The sequence below is a fragment of the Naegleria gruberi genome (assembly GCF_000004985.1).
Source record: "Naegleria gruberi genomic scaffold NAEGRscaffold_42, whole genome shotgun sequence".
NCBI lineage: Eukaryota > Heterolobosea > Eutetramitea > Acrasida > Naegleriidae > Naegleria > Naegleria gruberi.
Window position 1 is genome coordinate 245,923 of NW_003163285.1, and position 16,172 is coordinate 262,094.

A 16,172-nucleotide genomic window follows, 5' to 3' on the forward strand; every position below is an offset into this window, starting at 1 on the left:
ATTTGGAAGTTTTAAAAAGGTCATGAATAGTATTTAAATGGAATGAGTTTTACAAAATTGTGTTATTTTTATTTACAGTATTTTTAAACTCTCAGAGCTTGTGGGAAGGTAACACCTGGCAAGTTGAATACCAACTTGTTGAGAGAGTTGGCAAATTCTGTACCATCCTCAGAGAAGAACCACACTGTGGAAGTGTCGCTTTCTGATACTTCTTGTTCTGGATTCATGGATTGCATACAGAAAGATCTATCGAATGACTTGAGTAACTTGATGTCACTGACTGATTCTTCATTTTCAAAGTACTTCATACCATCTAACCAGTGACAGAAATCATTCAATTCTTTTCTTGAGTTAAAAGTAATATAATCATTTTCCCAATAGGAGCTTTCAGGATATTGTTCCTTGAGTGACTTGATAGCATCAGAGAAGTAGAACTTTCTTTCACTTCTTCCCTTTCTCAGATCTTCGAGATATCTTTCAAATGGTGAAAGAGGAGAAGTTTGTGGTTTATCACTCCACAAATTCAATCTTCCCAATACATCTGTAACAAAGTGTTGACAGTTGCACTTGAATGGATCGTAGGTCTTGGTGGCATTCCATTCAACACAAGCACTAGCAACGGTATCGAGAGCATTCTTAATATTATCAACCTTGCTAAAGCTTCCAACATCAATTACAGCCAAAGCATATTCATTTCTATAAACTCTGTAGTCTCCTCTCACTCTCACAATGGAGTGATCGTAGAAATCAAATCTCCAAGGTCCAATCAATAAACCAGTATGGAATGCTCCAAACAAATTGTCCTTATATGTTGGACGGAAGAGATCGAATAATGAATTTCTGAAATCATTGGTGCAATCTGAAACAATAATCTTGACAGTCATGAGTGGTGGCTTTCTTTCATCTTTGTGCTTCTTGGAGAGATGTTCCATTGTCTTGCCATAGTGTTTGGCAACGAATCTATCTTTACAAATGGCATTTTGAGCTTCAATGGTCTTATTCTCATCCAAATATAAATCCTTCCATGCTTGAGACTTTTCTTGTGATTTTCCTTGACCATGCTTGCTGGAAATCTTTTCGTCTAACTTCTTCAACTTATCCAAGTACAATTTCATACCTTGTCTTTCTTCTAGGGAAAGCAATCTTTCATCATAGGAAGTGACATTCATGTCGAGTGGTTGAGCAGATTCCTTCTCTTCAGTCAAGTCTTCATCAAAGTAAATTTGGTTTTGAGATGGAGAAGTGAAAATATTTCTAAATATACCAGAGAACCAGCTTGACTTTCTAACTGGAGAAGTTCCTGTAGAATTTGGTGGAGAAGAACCTGTAGAATCCTTCTTTGTTTGTTTGATAGGAATACTTGGACTACTTGTAGTATAGATACCATGTCTTGGAATAGTCTTTGACTTTTCAAGATAGCTCAATTCTAAAATATTGTTTGGATTGTGAGCCAATCTACACCATTCAAGAACCGAGACACCCAAGTTATCCTTGTTTTCAAAGGACATACCAAATCTATTCATGAGAATTCTGCAGTGTTTCTTCATTCCTCTGAAAGCATAGTGAGTCAGGAGAGTAAAACCATAAATATCTCTACTTTCATGTCCCAGTGAGTTGACAGCATTAATAAATTCTTCTTCGTCCATTTCGGATTCATCAGTAACCACTCTGTAGTGGAGTTCTGTGAATTGTACATAAAGATTGGCGTATTGCTTTGGATGAATTCCTTCCATATCATCAAAAGTAACATTATGAATTTGGTTGGAAATCTTGTCAGCAATTAACCTTCTCACCTCATCATTGAATTGTGAACCATAAGATTGATAAAATTCGAGTAACTTGGAGGTTGCTTGATTGGAAAGTTCTTCCTTATCGATTGGTTCATAGGTGAATTTTCCTTGCTGTTTGGTTTGTGGGTTAACCAAAATAGCTTTCATATTGTAAAGAATTCTGAAGAAAATAGTCTGTGGTGTTGTTGTTTCCCTAGTTGGTCTTGGCATTCTAACAACAAGATCAACATGATCAACCTGTTGAACGACACGAACAATTTTGAAGAATCCTCTTTCAATAAAATCATAAGACATTTCAGCTTCAACAAGGAACATTTCTGACTCAATGGAAGGATCAGCTACAAACTTGCGTTTCATGCTGTTTCCTTCGAATGAGAGATCTAACTTGCAAACCACATCAACTCCACCCTTACCAACAGTAGGATTGTTAGCAATGAATTGAAGTTGATTGGCATCAGCAGTTTCCCAATCACATGTACGCTTTTGTTTAGCGCTACCTCTTGTTACTTCAGGAACAGGTTCTGGGTTGACTGGAGATCTTTGGAGTGGTCTCATTGGGCTCATATTATTAATATCCTTCTCAATGAACAAGCTACTAATCCAAATATCATCAGTTGACATGGCAGCATTGTGATTTTCCTTTCTCAAGTTGAACAATGAATAGAATGAGTAGGCACATTCATTGTGAACAAATCTATACTTGATAAGTAAGAGTTTCTTCTTTCTAATACCCTTGACTGGCTCAGCATATCTTGGGAATCTCATCAATAAAATTTGATCATCCTGCTTAGCTTGAACTGTACCACCTTGTTCAGTTGAAAGACGTTCAAAGCCCATGATTTGCTTTTGAGGAGGGAAGGTTCCAACAGTACTGAGAGTGTAGGAATCTTCTGGGAATCCTAAATTTTTCAATTCATCAATAAAATCAATACCCTTCGAGGTGTCTGTAATTAAAAATCCCCATACATCATCTTGTGGTTGGGATCCAACTCTCTCTACCTTAATCAAATTGTCCTTTCCACCCTCTGTGAGAGAAATTCTAATATACTTATTTCTAAAGTCCAAGAGCAAGTCTTGAGATTCAGTATTTGGAGGAGAGGTTGTGATTGTTGCAGGCTTACCACTCTTGGATTTCTTCTTGTCTGCTCCAGCCTTACCTGAAGAGCTATCATTGGCAATAATAACAGTAAAGAGTTCCTTCTCAGAATCTCCCTCACGTTTGTACCATGATACAACCTTTGGCCAGTAAACTTGACCTTCAGTCTTGACTCTACATGGATAGCTTACAGTTCCACCAATCATTGATGCTTCCATCATGTCCATTTCAGGTGAGAGTCCACCCAAATTATTGCTTGTAGTTGCATAGTGTTGCATGTTGTGATCGGCAGAATTACCAGGAGGGGAAGTGCTACTTGAAGATGAGGATGAATGTTCATAACTGGTTTGTGAAGTGGTTGGCATTTGTCTGACAAATCCTAAACCATTTACATTAGGTTGCACAATGTAATGACCCATCGAATCATCATGTAAGCTACTTTGAGTACTGCCCATACTGCCAGCAAAAAGACTTTTTCCACTCGATACACTCGTTGGAAGGCTACCATCTTGGTTTCTCAACAAGCTACCAATAGAGCTAGAAGATGTTCCCATTCTATTACCTGAGTGATCCATAACAACATCCATTACACTACCAGTCGATCCGAATATATCTTGGAAAGAGTTTGTGCTAGACGATAAAAAGCCACTACCCAAACTGTTGCTGTTAACAGCAGAATTAAGGCTGGTACCTGCTATAAATTCATTCTCATGAGAATAAGAGTTTGGCTCAGTTGTAAACATGTCAGTATGGTTGACTGAATCAAACAAGTTATTGTTAAATGATGAAGAGTAAGCAAGTTGTGGCATGTTCATAACTCCATTCACATTGTTAATATTGTTAGCATTATTGGTCATTACATAATTTGGTTGATTTAGTTGTTGTTGTTGTTGAATTTGAGCAAAAAGGTTATTGACAATATTATTTTGTTGTTGCTGTTGAGAATTAAGTTGTTTTGAATTCATATTTGGAGAATTCAAACCATTCATTTGATTGTTTGTACTATTTGAACTGTTTTGACTGACAGGAGTTACTACTTGTTGTTGTTGAATAGGAGAAGTGGTAGAATTGGAATGTTGTGAAGGAGAGGTAGAGGCAGTAGATATTAAATGTGGATGTTGCATCAAAATGTTACCAACATTTTGGGCACCCAGAACATTTGTCAACATTATAAGTTGGCTGAGTTTTTCCTGTTGATCGGCATCACTCTGTGAACCATTACTTCCCTGATCACAATTCATGTTTGGAGATTGTTGTGGTGAAGGTGTTGATTGTGGTTGTTGCTGTTGTTTGTTCACAGTATTATTCTTCTCTAACATGAATCTCTTCCACAAAAATCTTGCAAATGTTGTAGGAATACCATACTGAATAAGTTCTTCCTCTGATAGTTGAGCAAGAACATTACTGGATTTGATGTAATTCTGAGCGAATATATTGGCAATAGGATAAAAGTCATTATCACTCAAATACATGGTATTCTTGGTTTCTGATAACATGGAAGCAAATCTAGGTGAAAAGGACAAGCTGGTTTGTTGTCCATAGTTTCTTTGATTCAATTGGGCAGTATTAATGGGCATCACTCTAGACATGCCCATATTAGACGTATTGTTGCTGTTAGTTTGTTGTTGTTGAGTAGAATTGTTTGTAGGAGAATGATACACAACTCCTCCCATAGGTGAATTATGCTGATTCGTATTGTTTGCCAGCAAGTATTGCTTTTGGAGAGCTTGTTGGTATTGGACAAGTTGTTCTGGGGAGAGGACTAGACCGTTATTGTTATTATAGATTTGATTATTGTTGTTCATGAGTCTCATTCCATTGTTGTTGTTATTCATCATCATGGATGGTGAAAGGTTGTTGTTGTTGTCCATTGTTATTCATAAAGTTGGACTGTGGATAACCATTTTGTGGAATTGGAGAGTTTTTCAATGGTTGTTGTTTCTGTACATTTGGAGAGGTTGTATTTGTATGATTCATCATTCCGTTTTGTTGTTGTGTTGATTGACCAGTTGATGATGATGTAACTACTCGATTGTTTACTGTCGCTGTTGGGCCTTGATTCATCATCTAATTAGATTAGAATGTGTATATATTCTTTGTTATATTGTGATTAATAACTTTCAACTCCTTTCTAATAATTGAAAATAATCAAAACGTTATGAAAGGATAATTGCGCTAGTTGAGAGTGGGTTTCTAATTGAACGGACGTGTCCAATTTTTTTTGTGGATACTTTGACAATCAGCTTCTCTCAAGCGCATGATAAATCACGCCTCTTCTCGGATCATGATGGTCGACAGAGGTTTGAAACTGAATTTTTCATCTCTAACAAGAAGGAAGTTGTGAACATATGTCAAGGGCTAATTAAGAGGTTTTAAAACACCAATCATTAACTAGAAGGAAATTAAAAGGTAAGGTGGTGATGGAAGCAGTATTTGTGCTGGTTCTCCTATCGAAAACGATCCGCTCTTAAACTTCTTCGCAGTCAAATTCATCACCTTGTCATCTAATATTCAATTATTTGTATCATGATAAACAATGAATGACTGGCCATTAGTGAATAAATAGAAATGGGGAGTTACATTCCTCTAATGGTTCCGATGTTCTTAGCACTTTGGATTTGCCTATGTAATTTATTGTTGGCATCATGATTTTGTTTGCATCTACGACTTCTAACTCAATCGTGTTAAATAAACACGAGTGAGGTAGTTTTCTTGTTATTGAGGATTCAATAACCCGCCATTTTATTATTAAAATTTACTGTTATTAAAATAAAAAATTGAAACACAACGCTTTGTTATCATCTGCTTAATATGAAGTAGGAATATAGTTGTTATCAGAGAATTTGTAAATCCATCAAATATTTCAAGTGGAAGAGAAGGATGGATGAATAATTTGTCAGGTTTCACTTTCACAAGGAGCATCAAAAAATTATCATGAAATGTTCACGCTCTTACATCAGCAGGTCTTTGAAATTAATAATTGATTTAAATCATCATCATATTCAACAAGAGCGATTGTGTAGGAATGTGTTGCTGTCTTCAACAAGTTCTTTTCATCAAAGCTTGTTTTTGCATAATCACGCTACTTCCAATAGGAAAGAAAAATGTCCTCATCATCAACAAGTTGATGAACAAAGTAAGAGAAATACCTCTTCGCCAGAAACATGCTCATTTAATGATTCGGATGGTATAACAAAACCAGTTACTTTCAAAACTTTTGAAGATATTCCTGGACCTAAAGGATTGCCAATATTGGGTAATGTTATTGACCTTGTAAAGGTTTCAGCCAATCCTTTCGATTATTTTGCTGATTTGATAAGAGAATATGGGGAAATTGTGAAAATTACAGCCTTCAACAAAAAGATGATTCTCCTGGCCAATCCAGAAATGATGATGGAACTAATGAAGAAAGATGAAGGGAGAATAACATTGGAGGCTTTCAGGAAATTCAAATTGGAGAGAAATATGGCTCTAGCTCCAGTGGAAATGTACTATGAGGAGAATTGGCAACAAGTGAGACAATTGTTCAATGTTGCAATGAAACCTGAATTTTTGGAAACTATAGTTATTCCACAAGTGACTGAACTAGGCAGTGAATTACTTCACTCTATAGTAAAGAATTTGAAACCTTTGGGAAATGATACTTATGAATTGTCAAATTCAATTAACGTTATCAATAGATATGCATTCAATACAGTTATCAAAACTTTCCTTGGTGTGAAAATGAATGATGAGCTTGCTAAGCAATTACCATTTGATATTAATGGATTTGTAAATAATGTAGTGGTAGGATTGGATCTAGTTTTGCGAATTCAAAATGGTCCCCCTCTCTTTAAATTATTCAAAACAAAGGATTATAGAATTATGGAGGAAAATATGATACAAAGCTTTGAACGAGCCCAGTACTGTATTGATTTATTTGGAAAGGAGCAACCAGTTGGGAGTAAACCGAGAATGAAAGAATTACTGGATGAAAGGTCAAAAACCATGGATAGAGGCCAAGATAATGTGACAATGGTAATGGCTTCCTTCTTAATGGCAGGTTCTGATGTTACAAGCCGCGTTATGTCTGTCCTTTTGCATAGAATAGCTCATGAACCAGAGTATCAGGATAAACTCTATGAAGAATTGGAGGAGGTTTTTGGAGAACCAACACTCAGTGAGTACACCTCAGAGAATGGACTCGAGTTAACCAATGAAAAATTGAAGAAATGCAAATTAGTGAGGAATTTTGTTGAGGAGAATATGAGACTCAATCACCTTGCAAAAATTTCAACAGCCAGAAGATTAAGTAAGGATATTACTGTTGGAGAGTACTTGTTCGAGAAGGATACTCAAGTAATGATGTTTGAAGATCCTCAATTCACTGAGGAATACATACCCAATAGCACACAATTCATTCCTGAGAGACACGAGAAGGGTAATCCTAATGCAATTCTCAAAACATTTCCAGGTCCTTTTGGAAGAGGTGGTACGTTGTTAAATTCTTTTCATATAGTTTGACGAAATATATTTTCAGCAAGAAAATGTCCAGGTGAAAGGGTGGCCTTTGTTGAAATGTGGCAATTTGTAATTAATATTGTAAGAAATTTCACAGTATCTCACAAGGAATTTCCAAAATTTGAAATTGGTACTTCACTCTACTATGTGGATATGGAAAAGTATAAGGTTGAATTCACCCCACGTAAACATCTTGCCCAACTTGTCAGAAATAGTGAAAAATTATTGTAAATATATTGAATTTATTTAACTTTTTTGATTAGTATTTACATGCATAGGGTGGTTCTGAATGAAATCACATGAATGTTTACAAAGAACCTCCTTTCAATTGGAGAATGAGTTGAATTATATCACCACTCTTCAATCCTACATCATTCATTGATGAATCATCAGGAAGAATTTTTCCATTCATAACCAATCTTTGTTGTGGTATGGTAACTCCAATCTTTTCCTGAATAAGCTTCTTCAAATAGATGAGCTTATCTGAAACTTCAACATCAAACTTGGAAGCACCACCTGAGAGAGTTCTTACTTGTATTTGCATTCTTTTTATTCTTGTTATTGTTTAATTTTCTCCTCACCAGCATGCTCAACCTTTTATTCATCAGCTTGTATGTTTCTACCTATAGGTTAATATTTTAAAACTGTAGTTCTTCAAGTTCATCCCTAGTGTTGAATGAACACTTTACAAAAAAAAAATTAGTGTTTCTTTTGAAACTTTGATAATCCAATATTTGGCCAATACTGATTGTCATCATAAGAAATTGTTTGTTCTTCTGTTTGGTGTTGAAAGTAAATAGGTACTCCTGTTGCTTCTTCAGTCTGAATTTTCAAGTTTTCCAGGATGAGCAATAGTTCATTGACTAAGATTGCTGGCTCGCCTCCATTCCTCGTTTCCTGCACAATCGAGACCAAATCAAAAGGCATTGAAAGTCTTGGAGTGATACCTTTCATCAGTATGCCAGCCAAATGCCACGTTTCTTTAATTTCTTGCTAAATCAGCTGAATAATCAAAGGTGGAATATTTGAGGGTGAGAAAGGCATCTAGGAAGGTTGATACATTGACAATGTGTTCTCCCATCAATATTGAGCAATATTTGATATCAAAAAACAATTTCTTGCCAGCTGTATGCAGCACATTGTAAACAAAGTATTGAAAATTATTACAAAAAAAATGAGTCAAGAGCAAAACAACCAAATTGCTGCTCCCGAATCCGGATCAAAATTTCTGATCATCAAAATGAAGATGAAATTATGATTTATGCTCGAAAACAATTTCTCAAGGAAACGAAACGAAATTCTCTCATTCACCAATCAAGAGCAAGATTTTGTAAAATTCAACACCGAATGGATGTTCACCTCCCTGGTGAAGCAATCGTCATTTTAAATTATTATCTCGATTTGGAAAGGAATAGTTTCGGCACTGTATTGGAATCTGTTACTAAAATTCGAAAGTTCTTATCCAGTGAAAGGGATATTATAGGGAGAATATCAACAGTTGTTGAATCGAGAGTTTTGGAAAGGATTGTGAATTTGCTTGATGAGGAATATATTGCCAAGTTTTTTACTGTTAAAAGTGAAACGAATCAAAACGAAACTTCACATTGTGCTAAAAGAATAATTTCTCAATCAGATTTGATTTCTATTCTGTATGAAACAAGTTGGTTGATTATTAATGTTGTGTCTGGAAATTATGACCATACCAATTACATAGTTTCGTGTGGAGTCATTTCTAAACTTGTCAAATTGTTAAAGAAAACTAATTCTAGTTCCATAATTGATCAATGTATTTGGGCTTTGGGAAATATTGCTGGAGAATCTGTAGAATTTAGAAATTTAGTGTTAGATCACAATATTATGGAAATAATGGTGGAATTGATGCAAAATTATTTGCTACTGGATTTGAAAGTTTTAAATAGAGGTTGGTTGTAATATTTATTTACCTAACGAATACTAAGAAGAATCTGTATTGTAATGGGTCAGTTGTGTGGTGCATTTCGAATCTATTGAGTCGTACGCCTTCTCCTTCTCCTGAATATATCCAAGTTGCTGTTGCAGCACTTTTAAAGATATTTCTATCCATGGATGATAAACCTTATAACATACGTTATCAAACTTGTTGGTCTCTTTCATATATATCTGAAACAGGACTTGACTCAATAATGGAAAATGAGGAAGCTGTTAGAAAGCTTATTGAAATGTGCGCTGTTGAAGTTCCTGATATTAGAAAGTGAGTTTTTCAAAACTAACTGATCATTCTAATAATTTATTATAGACCTGTTGTTACAATTCTAGGAAATATTGTAGCTTATAGCGAAGAATATAGTAACAAACTACTGAGCAATGGCTTATTGGAAGCACTTATTAAAGGAGGATTGACACTTGAAGCTGTATGGATATTGACAAATATTGATAATTGTGAAAAAATGATCAGCACAGGCATAGTTCCTCTTCTTATGGATATCATTAATGTAGATCAGTATTCAACTATTCAGACAGAGGTATTTTGGGTAATTACAAGGTTGCTACATTACCAAAAAGCAATGGAATTTATTCCCTACATGCTCGACCACAATCTTCTAAAGTGTTTTAAAAAAGGACTTAATTATTCAAATCGCAACTGGTATCCTTGCTTATCTTGCATAACATTACTAATAGGAACTCATTTGGGTGAAGGTATCTTGGAAGAATTGAAAAAACTGGAATTGACTGAAAGAATAAGGGCAATTAATGAATCTCCACAGGCAGGAGCAGATGTATATCCATTTTCGGACTTGCTTTTGAAATTATTGAAAAAATAAGAATTTATTGACTTTAGAATACAGGAATTTAATTTTTAAAATGTGTTAATGGATCTTGTTAATAAGGTTGCACATCCTTATGTTTAGTCCCCATAATATAAAGTTGTCCATGTTTGATTCAATCAGTTAACTTTCCAACCGGGGATCTAATATTTACAAGTATATATTTACATTCCAATAATCATCATGTTATAAATCCAAAACCTATCAATCTCTAATATTCATAATACAATCTACGAAAGGGTTATTGCTATTGATTTGATTCAACAATCTTTCTTTGAAAATCATTCCTTTTTCGCCAGATTTTTTAATCATAATGAACCCAACTTCTTCACCTGCACAGACTGAAACATCAAAGTTGGAAGGGTTGGTCTGAAATTTGTACCTATCTGATACAGAAAGCAAGGGTAAAAAGTCTAATTGTAACATATTTCTTTCGTAAGAGGAATCAGAGTCTATATAGACATTACCATCATCAGCTACAGCCATCATTTTGTTTCTCAATGTGAATGCTTTGAAGGTGACATCTGGTACAGTATTGTTGCTGTAGGAGGGGAACAGGGCCAGTTTACCATTTCTATTAATGCAATATCTTCTATTGATTTGAGCACAATCTTTGTTGCATTCTTTTAAAGCTACATCATAGGTTGAATTGGCTGTGTGAAGGTAGATCTGATACACAGAATTACCAACCAAAGACATACCACAAAAAGCAAAACCCTTTGGTAAGACAGTTCTATATAAGACTCCTGGTTTAGGGTTATTTGATAATTTATCAAAACTTCCAGAATGACTCAAATAATAAGTATTAGAAATAATATCATATGTCAAGACAGCAGCATTTGAACCTCCACATCTGACATCTATAACTGTTTCATTTGGAGGTGGAAACTTTTGCTGTCCATTACCATCTGAATAATATACTCTTCCAATTTTTCTAAAAGTGTCAGAAGAGCCAATACCTTGAGAACAACAACTTTCATTATTCCATCCTCAAAAAAGTAAGTATTTTGATTTAAAACCTACCAGCAGAATACATTTCAAATCCGTCCGTTCCTTTAACAAGACAATAAGTAAAATTTGCTCCACAATAAATATCCTCGATATGATCAATGTCGGCTTTCACCAATTGATCTCGTTGATTTGATTTTGGAGCAATCTTTTTCGTTAATAATTGTGTATATTCATTCCATCCATTTCCAAAAGCTCGACCATCATTCAACAGAATAAAGGTGTGATTATCTCCACATACTACCTTTTTAATTCCCACTCTATTAATTTCATTCATTATTTCTTCAGATTGAAAAAGAAAATGTCTTAGTGTAGGAAATTGTCCTGATCCAACATCGTTCGGATCGTGGTGTACGGAACCTTTGTAGCCAGAATAGGCCCATGATGAATAATTTCCATGAATAAATAAATATTGGGAGTGATGAGTTCCTTCAAGGTGAAGTCCTTTCATTTTTTTTTGATTTTACAATAATATTTCCCACCACAATGAATATTCCATGAACTAGTAAACCCAGAAAGAAATGTATTGAAATTACACAACCTAAGATATTTGGTTTTCAGTTGGAAAATTTTATTTAAGCTTTTTCTTAATGATGTAAGCCTTCCTAGCTCAGTTGGCAGTAGCGCTGTCCTAGTAAGACAGAGGTCTTGGGTTCGATTCCCAAGGGAGGCATTCTTTTAAGATACACTTGAAATTATATTATCAATGTAATATACAACCTTTTGAACGTTTAAACTTTAAGGATTTTGCTATCAATGTACCATATACCAAACACAATGTTGGGTGGGATATACGGTCCAATAAAGATGTGTATTTAAAAAACCGAGGTGGTACACATTTCAACTGTTTCTTAAAAGATAACTATACAACGGTGTGATTTACAATTTTTTATAACGTTATCTAATAAATGAAACTGTTCTTTCAAATCTTCAAATATAGTACCACACTTTTATGTAAATTGGTCGAATTCAGTACCTTACTGTAAACATAACATGCCCAAAGATGCTAGCTTCCAAGAGACAAAGAACTAATAACGCAAATTTCGAATATTCAAAAGTCCGCAGAATATTCGAAAAGCAAGTTAACAACTGTTCAGCTTAAAAAAAAATGTTGCTATTGAATATTCAACAAGATATTCTCAAAAAAAAATGAAGAAGAGCAGCAGCCACAATTTGATAACCCTCTCACAACTCGAACAACACGACGGAGTGAAAAATTCACAACTCTGGATACTTCTCTATGGGAAAGTGTACGATATTACTGAATTTGCTGATAAACATCCTGGTGGTCGTGAAATGATAGAAACAGCTTGTGCAAGAGATTCTACTGCACTGTTTGAATCGTATCATTTGTCATCCCATTCGATTAGTAGAATATTCTTGAGAGATGATGGGAATAATAATAATCAGTCGATGATTAAGTATATTGGTGAATTTGATGAAGAAACAAAGCAAGAAGATGTAAATGATTCCAAGATCAAGTTTAATTTCACAGATTACAAGATTGCAAAGAAACAAGAAAATAGAACGATGAATATTTATGAAATTTTGAAAGAGCAAATAAGAAATGACTTGTTTATTCCTGCCCTTACAAGACAAGATTTTAATCTTAACATTAGAAGGGTTTCTCTCTTGAGATTGTTGAATGCAATCTTCATTTTCTCAGGGTTGTTAGCTTGTCAGCTTTTATCTCAATACTTGACAGGATTACACCTGTCACTTGCCATTATTCTAGCATTCTTGGGAGGTGTATTTCACCACTTGTCCCTTGTCCACGTTGCTCATGATGCTGGACATGGAAGTTTCACAGATTTCCCAACCTTGTGGAGAATGATTGGACATGGTTGTTCCTATTTGTTGGGACAATCATTCTATCTTTGGACCATTAGACATAACATTGCTCACCATGTGTAAGTAGCACTTAACTTTAGCAATTAGATTAACATTTATAGATATACGAATATGAGTGAAATCGATCCAGATATCAGTATTTATGAAAGAGGTAACGTAAATTCACAAGAAAGATCACTACCTGATAAAAAGTATCCTAAATCAGGAGAGAAAACCTCCACCCCAATCAAGATTATGTCTGTAACTGGTTCAATTGTATTTTTACCAATCATGTATAGTTTAGTTATTGTTTATATGCAACTTAAGGATTTGGCACATTATTGGAGGAGACGTGTTAGTGATGGTGTTGGATTTGCATCCCCAACTTGGAGCTTTACAACATTCCATTTCTATGCAAGTAAGATTGTCTTTGTAATGTACCGATTAATCTTGCCAATGGTCCTCTTTTACTCTACAGATGGTCATTTCGGTAGAAATGCATTAGAATCTGTACTGATATTTAGTGTTACTGAAGTTGTAGCAGGTCTGTTATTTGGTTTCTTTTCTCAAATCAATCACATCTCTGAGAAGTGTAAATTCAGTCACTTGAAGGAAGGAGCCCTCAACAATAGAGACGAATTGGATTGGGCAACTATCCAAATCACAACAAGTGTCGACTATTGTCATGACAGTTATTTGTGGACCTATCTATCTGGGTTTTTGAACCACCAAGTTATTCATCACTTATTTCCAAGTATTAACCCATGGCTATATCCAAAGATTGTTCCAATCGTTAAGAAAGTCTGTAAGGAGAATAACATTGAATATACCATTTACAACAACTTTTGGGATGCTATGACTGCTCATGTGAGACAAGTGACCAGTTTTGTGGATACCAAGAAGCTTCTTGCTGAAATAAATTAATTGGAAAATTTTATTTAAGCATTTTCTTAATAATGTGAGCCTTCCTAGCTCAGTTGGCAGTAGCGCTGTCCTAGTAAGACAGAGGTCTTGGGTTCGATTCCCAAGGGAGGCATTCTTTTAAGGTATAAGCAAACAGAATTGATATTGGATTGTGGACATCAGTTTGTTAGTTAGTAGCCCTGGTATAATACAAACCCTTTTGCACTGAAAAAGATTTTGTAAGTTGTGACGAACAACCACTCATATTTTGCTTGTGTGTATTGTATTTGTTTCGTATTTGGATGAATTAACTCATTCAAAATAAACAGTGGTCAAAGAATGAATTTAGGTTTTCAATATGCATTCAACTTATCATGGAAAATAGTCCTCGTATTAAGAAATAAGGAAAAAGGAACCAATGTTGCCAAGCTACTAGGAGAGAGAACCAAGTGCAGACGAAACAATTGCAACTTCAAACAGCTGGTGACAGAAACTCTTGGAGAGTAAGAGGAAAATAGCAAGTGATTGCATTGCTGGAAGAGTAATACCAAGTCGAAATTGAAATACACACTATGGAAACAAGACGACAAACAACATGAAAGAACACAAATCAGTGGGATGGACAATGTAAATACACCACCAGATGAAGTTCCGTTAGACCTTTGAAATGTACAAGTTACAACTTGAATAGGAGAGCTCACCTCCTCGTTGAGTACCTTGTGATGACCGTATAAGATAGCAAGAAGTCCAAATTTCAACTTTGTTAGAATTTTTTCAATGTTGTCAGCACTGGTCATTCCACTAAACAATAACCGTAGATTCTCAATAAATATCTAGATGCAAAATTGATTAGTGCATCAGGGTACGAAAATGATAGAATTTCAAACAACTGTAGATTCAAAAATAGATCATGTTCATGATGCAAACGAAAAGTCACTAATCACGATTCACTACATTTCGGAAGAATATTCATGTTTTTGTGATCCAATGTACTCATTGAGATTGACCTTCTTTATTTACAGCTAAATTCTCTCTACGCTATTTTTATCAGTATACTGCCGTATAAAGGTGAACTTGGAAATTAAATAAATTGTAAAGTATTAAATTGGATCAAAAAGGATAAATAGTTTCCAATAAACGCTTGATGTTTACGAATGTGAAGAGCTGTTCAGAGGCGGTTTATTTTTAAATTCATGGTCTTATCAATTTTGCTATTTCTTTACTCTTTCGGCAAGCATTATTAGAAACAACAAGAAAAAAATTAACTAAACATCAACAATATGATAACTGCCGAACAATTTGGTTTATTAGAATCAGGCCCAACTTTCAACTATTGGATCTACGTGCCAATAGGATTAACTCTCGCTTCAATGCTCATCTCTGTCATGGCTCAATATTTTTCCTATTTTTGGCCAACCATAGAAATCAAACCACAATTCAAGAATAAGACAACACATTACGTTTTCCTTTCGTATTGTGTGAATCACTCACTTGCTGCAATTTTGACAACTTGTGTTGCTGCCTATACTTACTATTATGGTAGCTGTTATGAATCGAATATCTTTTCGATGGAACCATTCGAAATGATGTGTTATTTGATGAATGTCATGTGGTGCACCTTGCAACAGGTATTAATTTATGACTTTTTGATTTATGCTTTCCATAGATCTTGTCATACCAACAAGTGGATGTATATTCACATCCATAAATGGCATCACGAAAATAATACTCCAAATGGGGTATGTGATGCTATTTATGGTGATGCATTTGAAGGAACTTTGGTAGCATACTTTGGAGTTGGTCAAATGATGTTCTTCTCCTTGCCAGCTAGCTCTATTTGTTTATTCTTATTCTTGATTAGTTTCTTTGTGCAATTAAATCATTGTGGACGAAAGGTCAGAATTCCATATGTTTATACTTACAAATTCCATGCTGTTCACCATAGACATTTCAAGTGGAATTTTGCTGAACATTTGCCTGTTTGGGATTTCTTATTTGGTACAATGAAATTGAATGAAATTAGTGATGAACAGTTTTAAATTCTATTCGAAAGGAAGAACACCAAAAATATAGAAACATGTACATAATAATAATACTAACGAGAAAGTTTCAGTGCGATAACACGGAAACAACCAAAAAACAAATAAAAACTAATTTAAATTATTAACAAAAAATTATTTTACAAATTTGGAAATATTTCTAATATAGAAATTTTTGAAAAATTACCTTCTCTGAATTGGT

At 34.7% G+C, this 16,172-nt stretch overlaps 6 protein-coding genes and 2 non-coding genes across 8 annotated transcripts; 6 read left to right on the plus strand and 2 right to left on the minus strand.

Moving 5' to 3' along the window:
• Positions 1-51: 51 nt before the first annotated feature.
• Positions 52-4,757, minus strand: NAEGRDRAFT_58837 (uncharacterized protein; the record flags this gene model as incomplete). The annotated part of the gene is made up of 1 exon (XM_002674110.1): positions 52-4,757. The coding sequence occupies one exon, from the start codon at positions 4,755-4,757 to the stop codon at positions 84-86; it is 4,674 nt and encodes a 1,557-aa protein (XP_002674156.1). The 3' UTR covers positions 52-83.
• Positions 4,758-5,422: 665 nt separating this feature from the next.
• NAEGRDRAFT_70816 (uncharacterized protein) lies at positions 5,423-7,617 on the plus strand (the record flags this gene model as incomplete). The annotated part of the gene is made up of 4 exons (XM_002674037.1): positions 5,423-5,440; positions 5,897-5,921; positions 6,011-7,357; positions 7,406-7,617. 4 exons carry the CDS (start codon positions 5,423-5,425, stop codon positions 7,615-7,617), a joined length of 1,602 nt encoding a protein of 533 aa, XP_002674083.1.
• Positions 7,618-8,733: 1,116 nt separating this feature from the next.
• Positions 8,734-9,318, plus strand: NAEGRDRAFT_70817 (uncharacterized protein; the record flags this gene model as incomplete). Its single annotated transcript, XM_002674038.1, has 1 exon — positions 8,734-9,318. The coding sequence occupies one exon, from the start codon at positions 8,734-8,736 to the stop codon at positions 9,316-9,318; it is 585 nt and encodes a 194-aa protein (XP_002674084.1).
• Positions 9,319-10,394: 1,076 nt separating this feature from the next.
• NAEGRDRAFT_70818 (uncharacterized protein) lies at positions 10,395-11,649 on the minus strand (the record flags this gene model as incomplete). The annotated part of the gene is made up of 2 exons (XM_002674111.1): positions 10,395-11,179; positions 11,214-11,649. The coding sequence occupies 2 exons, from the start codon at positions 11,647-11,649 to the stop codon at positions 10,395-10,397; spliced, it is 1,221 nt and encodes a 406-aa protein (XP_002674157.1).
• Positions 11,650-11,797: 148 nt separating this feature from the next.
• Positions 11,798-11,871, plus strand: NAEGRDRAFT_t483. Its single transcript has one exon. It is a non-coding gene; the product is annotated as a tRNA-Thr (tRNA).
• A 469-nt stretch (positions 11,872-12,340) lies between these two features.
• NAEGRDRAFT_56271 (delta 5 fatty acid desaturase) lies at positions 12,341-13,967 on the plus strand. Its single transcript, XM_002674039.1, has 3 exons — positions 12,341-13,108; positions 13,151-13,285; positions 13,328-13,967. The coding sequence occupies exons 1-3, from the start codon at positions 12,348-12,350 to the stop codon at positions 13,950-13,952; spliced, it is 1,521 nt and encodes a 506-aa protein (XP_002674085.1). The 5' UTR covers positions 12,341-12,347; the 3' UTR covers positions 13,953-13,967.
• A 23-nt stretch (positions 13,968-13,990) lies between these two features.
• NAEGRDRAFT_t484 lies at positions 13,991-14,064 on the plus strand. Its single transcript has one exon. It is a non-coding gene; the product is annotated as a tRNA-Thr (tRNA).
• A 1,125-nt stretch (positions 14,065-15,189) lies between these two features.
• Positions 15,190-16,096, plus strand: NAEGRDRAFT_80744 (C-5 sterol desaturase-like protein). The gene has a single exon (XM_002674040.1). The coding sequence runs from the start codon at positions 15,212-15,214 to the stop codon at positions 15,968-15,970; it is 759 nt and encodes a 252-aa protein (XP_002674086.1). The 5' UTR covers positions 15,190-15,211; the 3' UTR covers positions 15,971-16,096.
• The last annotated feature ends 76 nt before the right edge of the window (positions 16,097-16,172 follow it).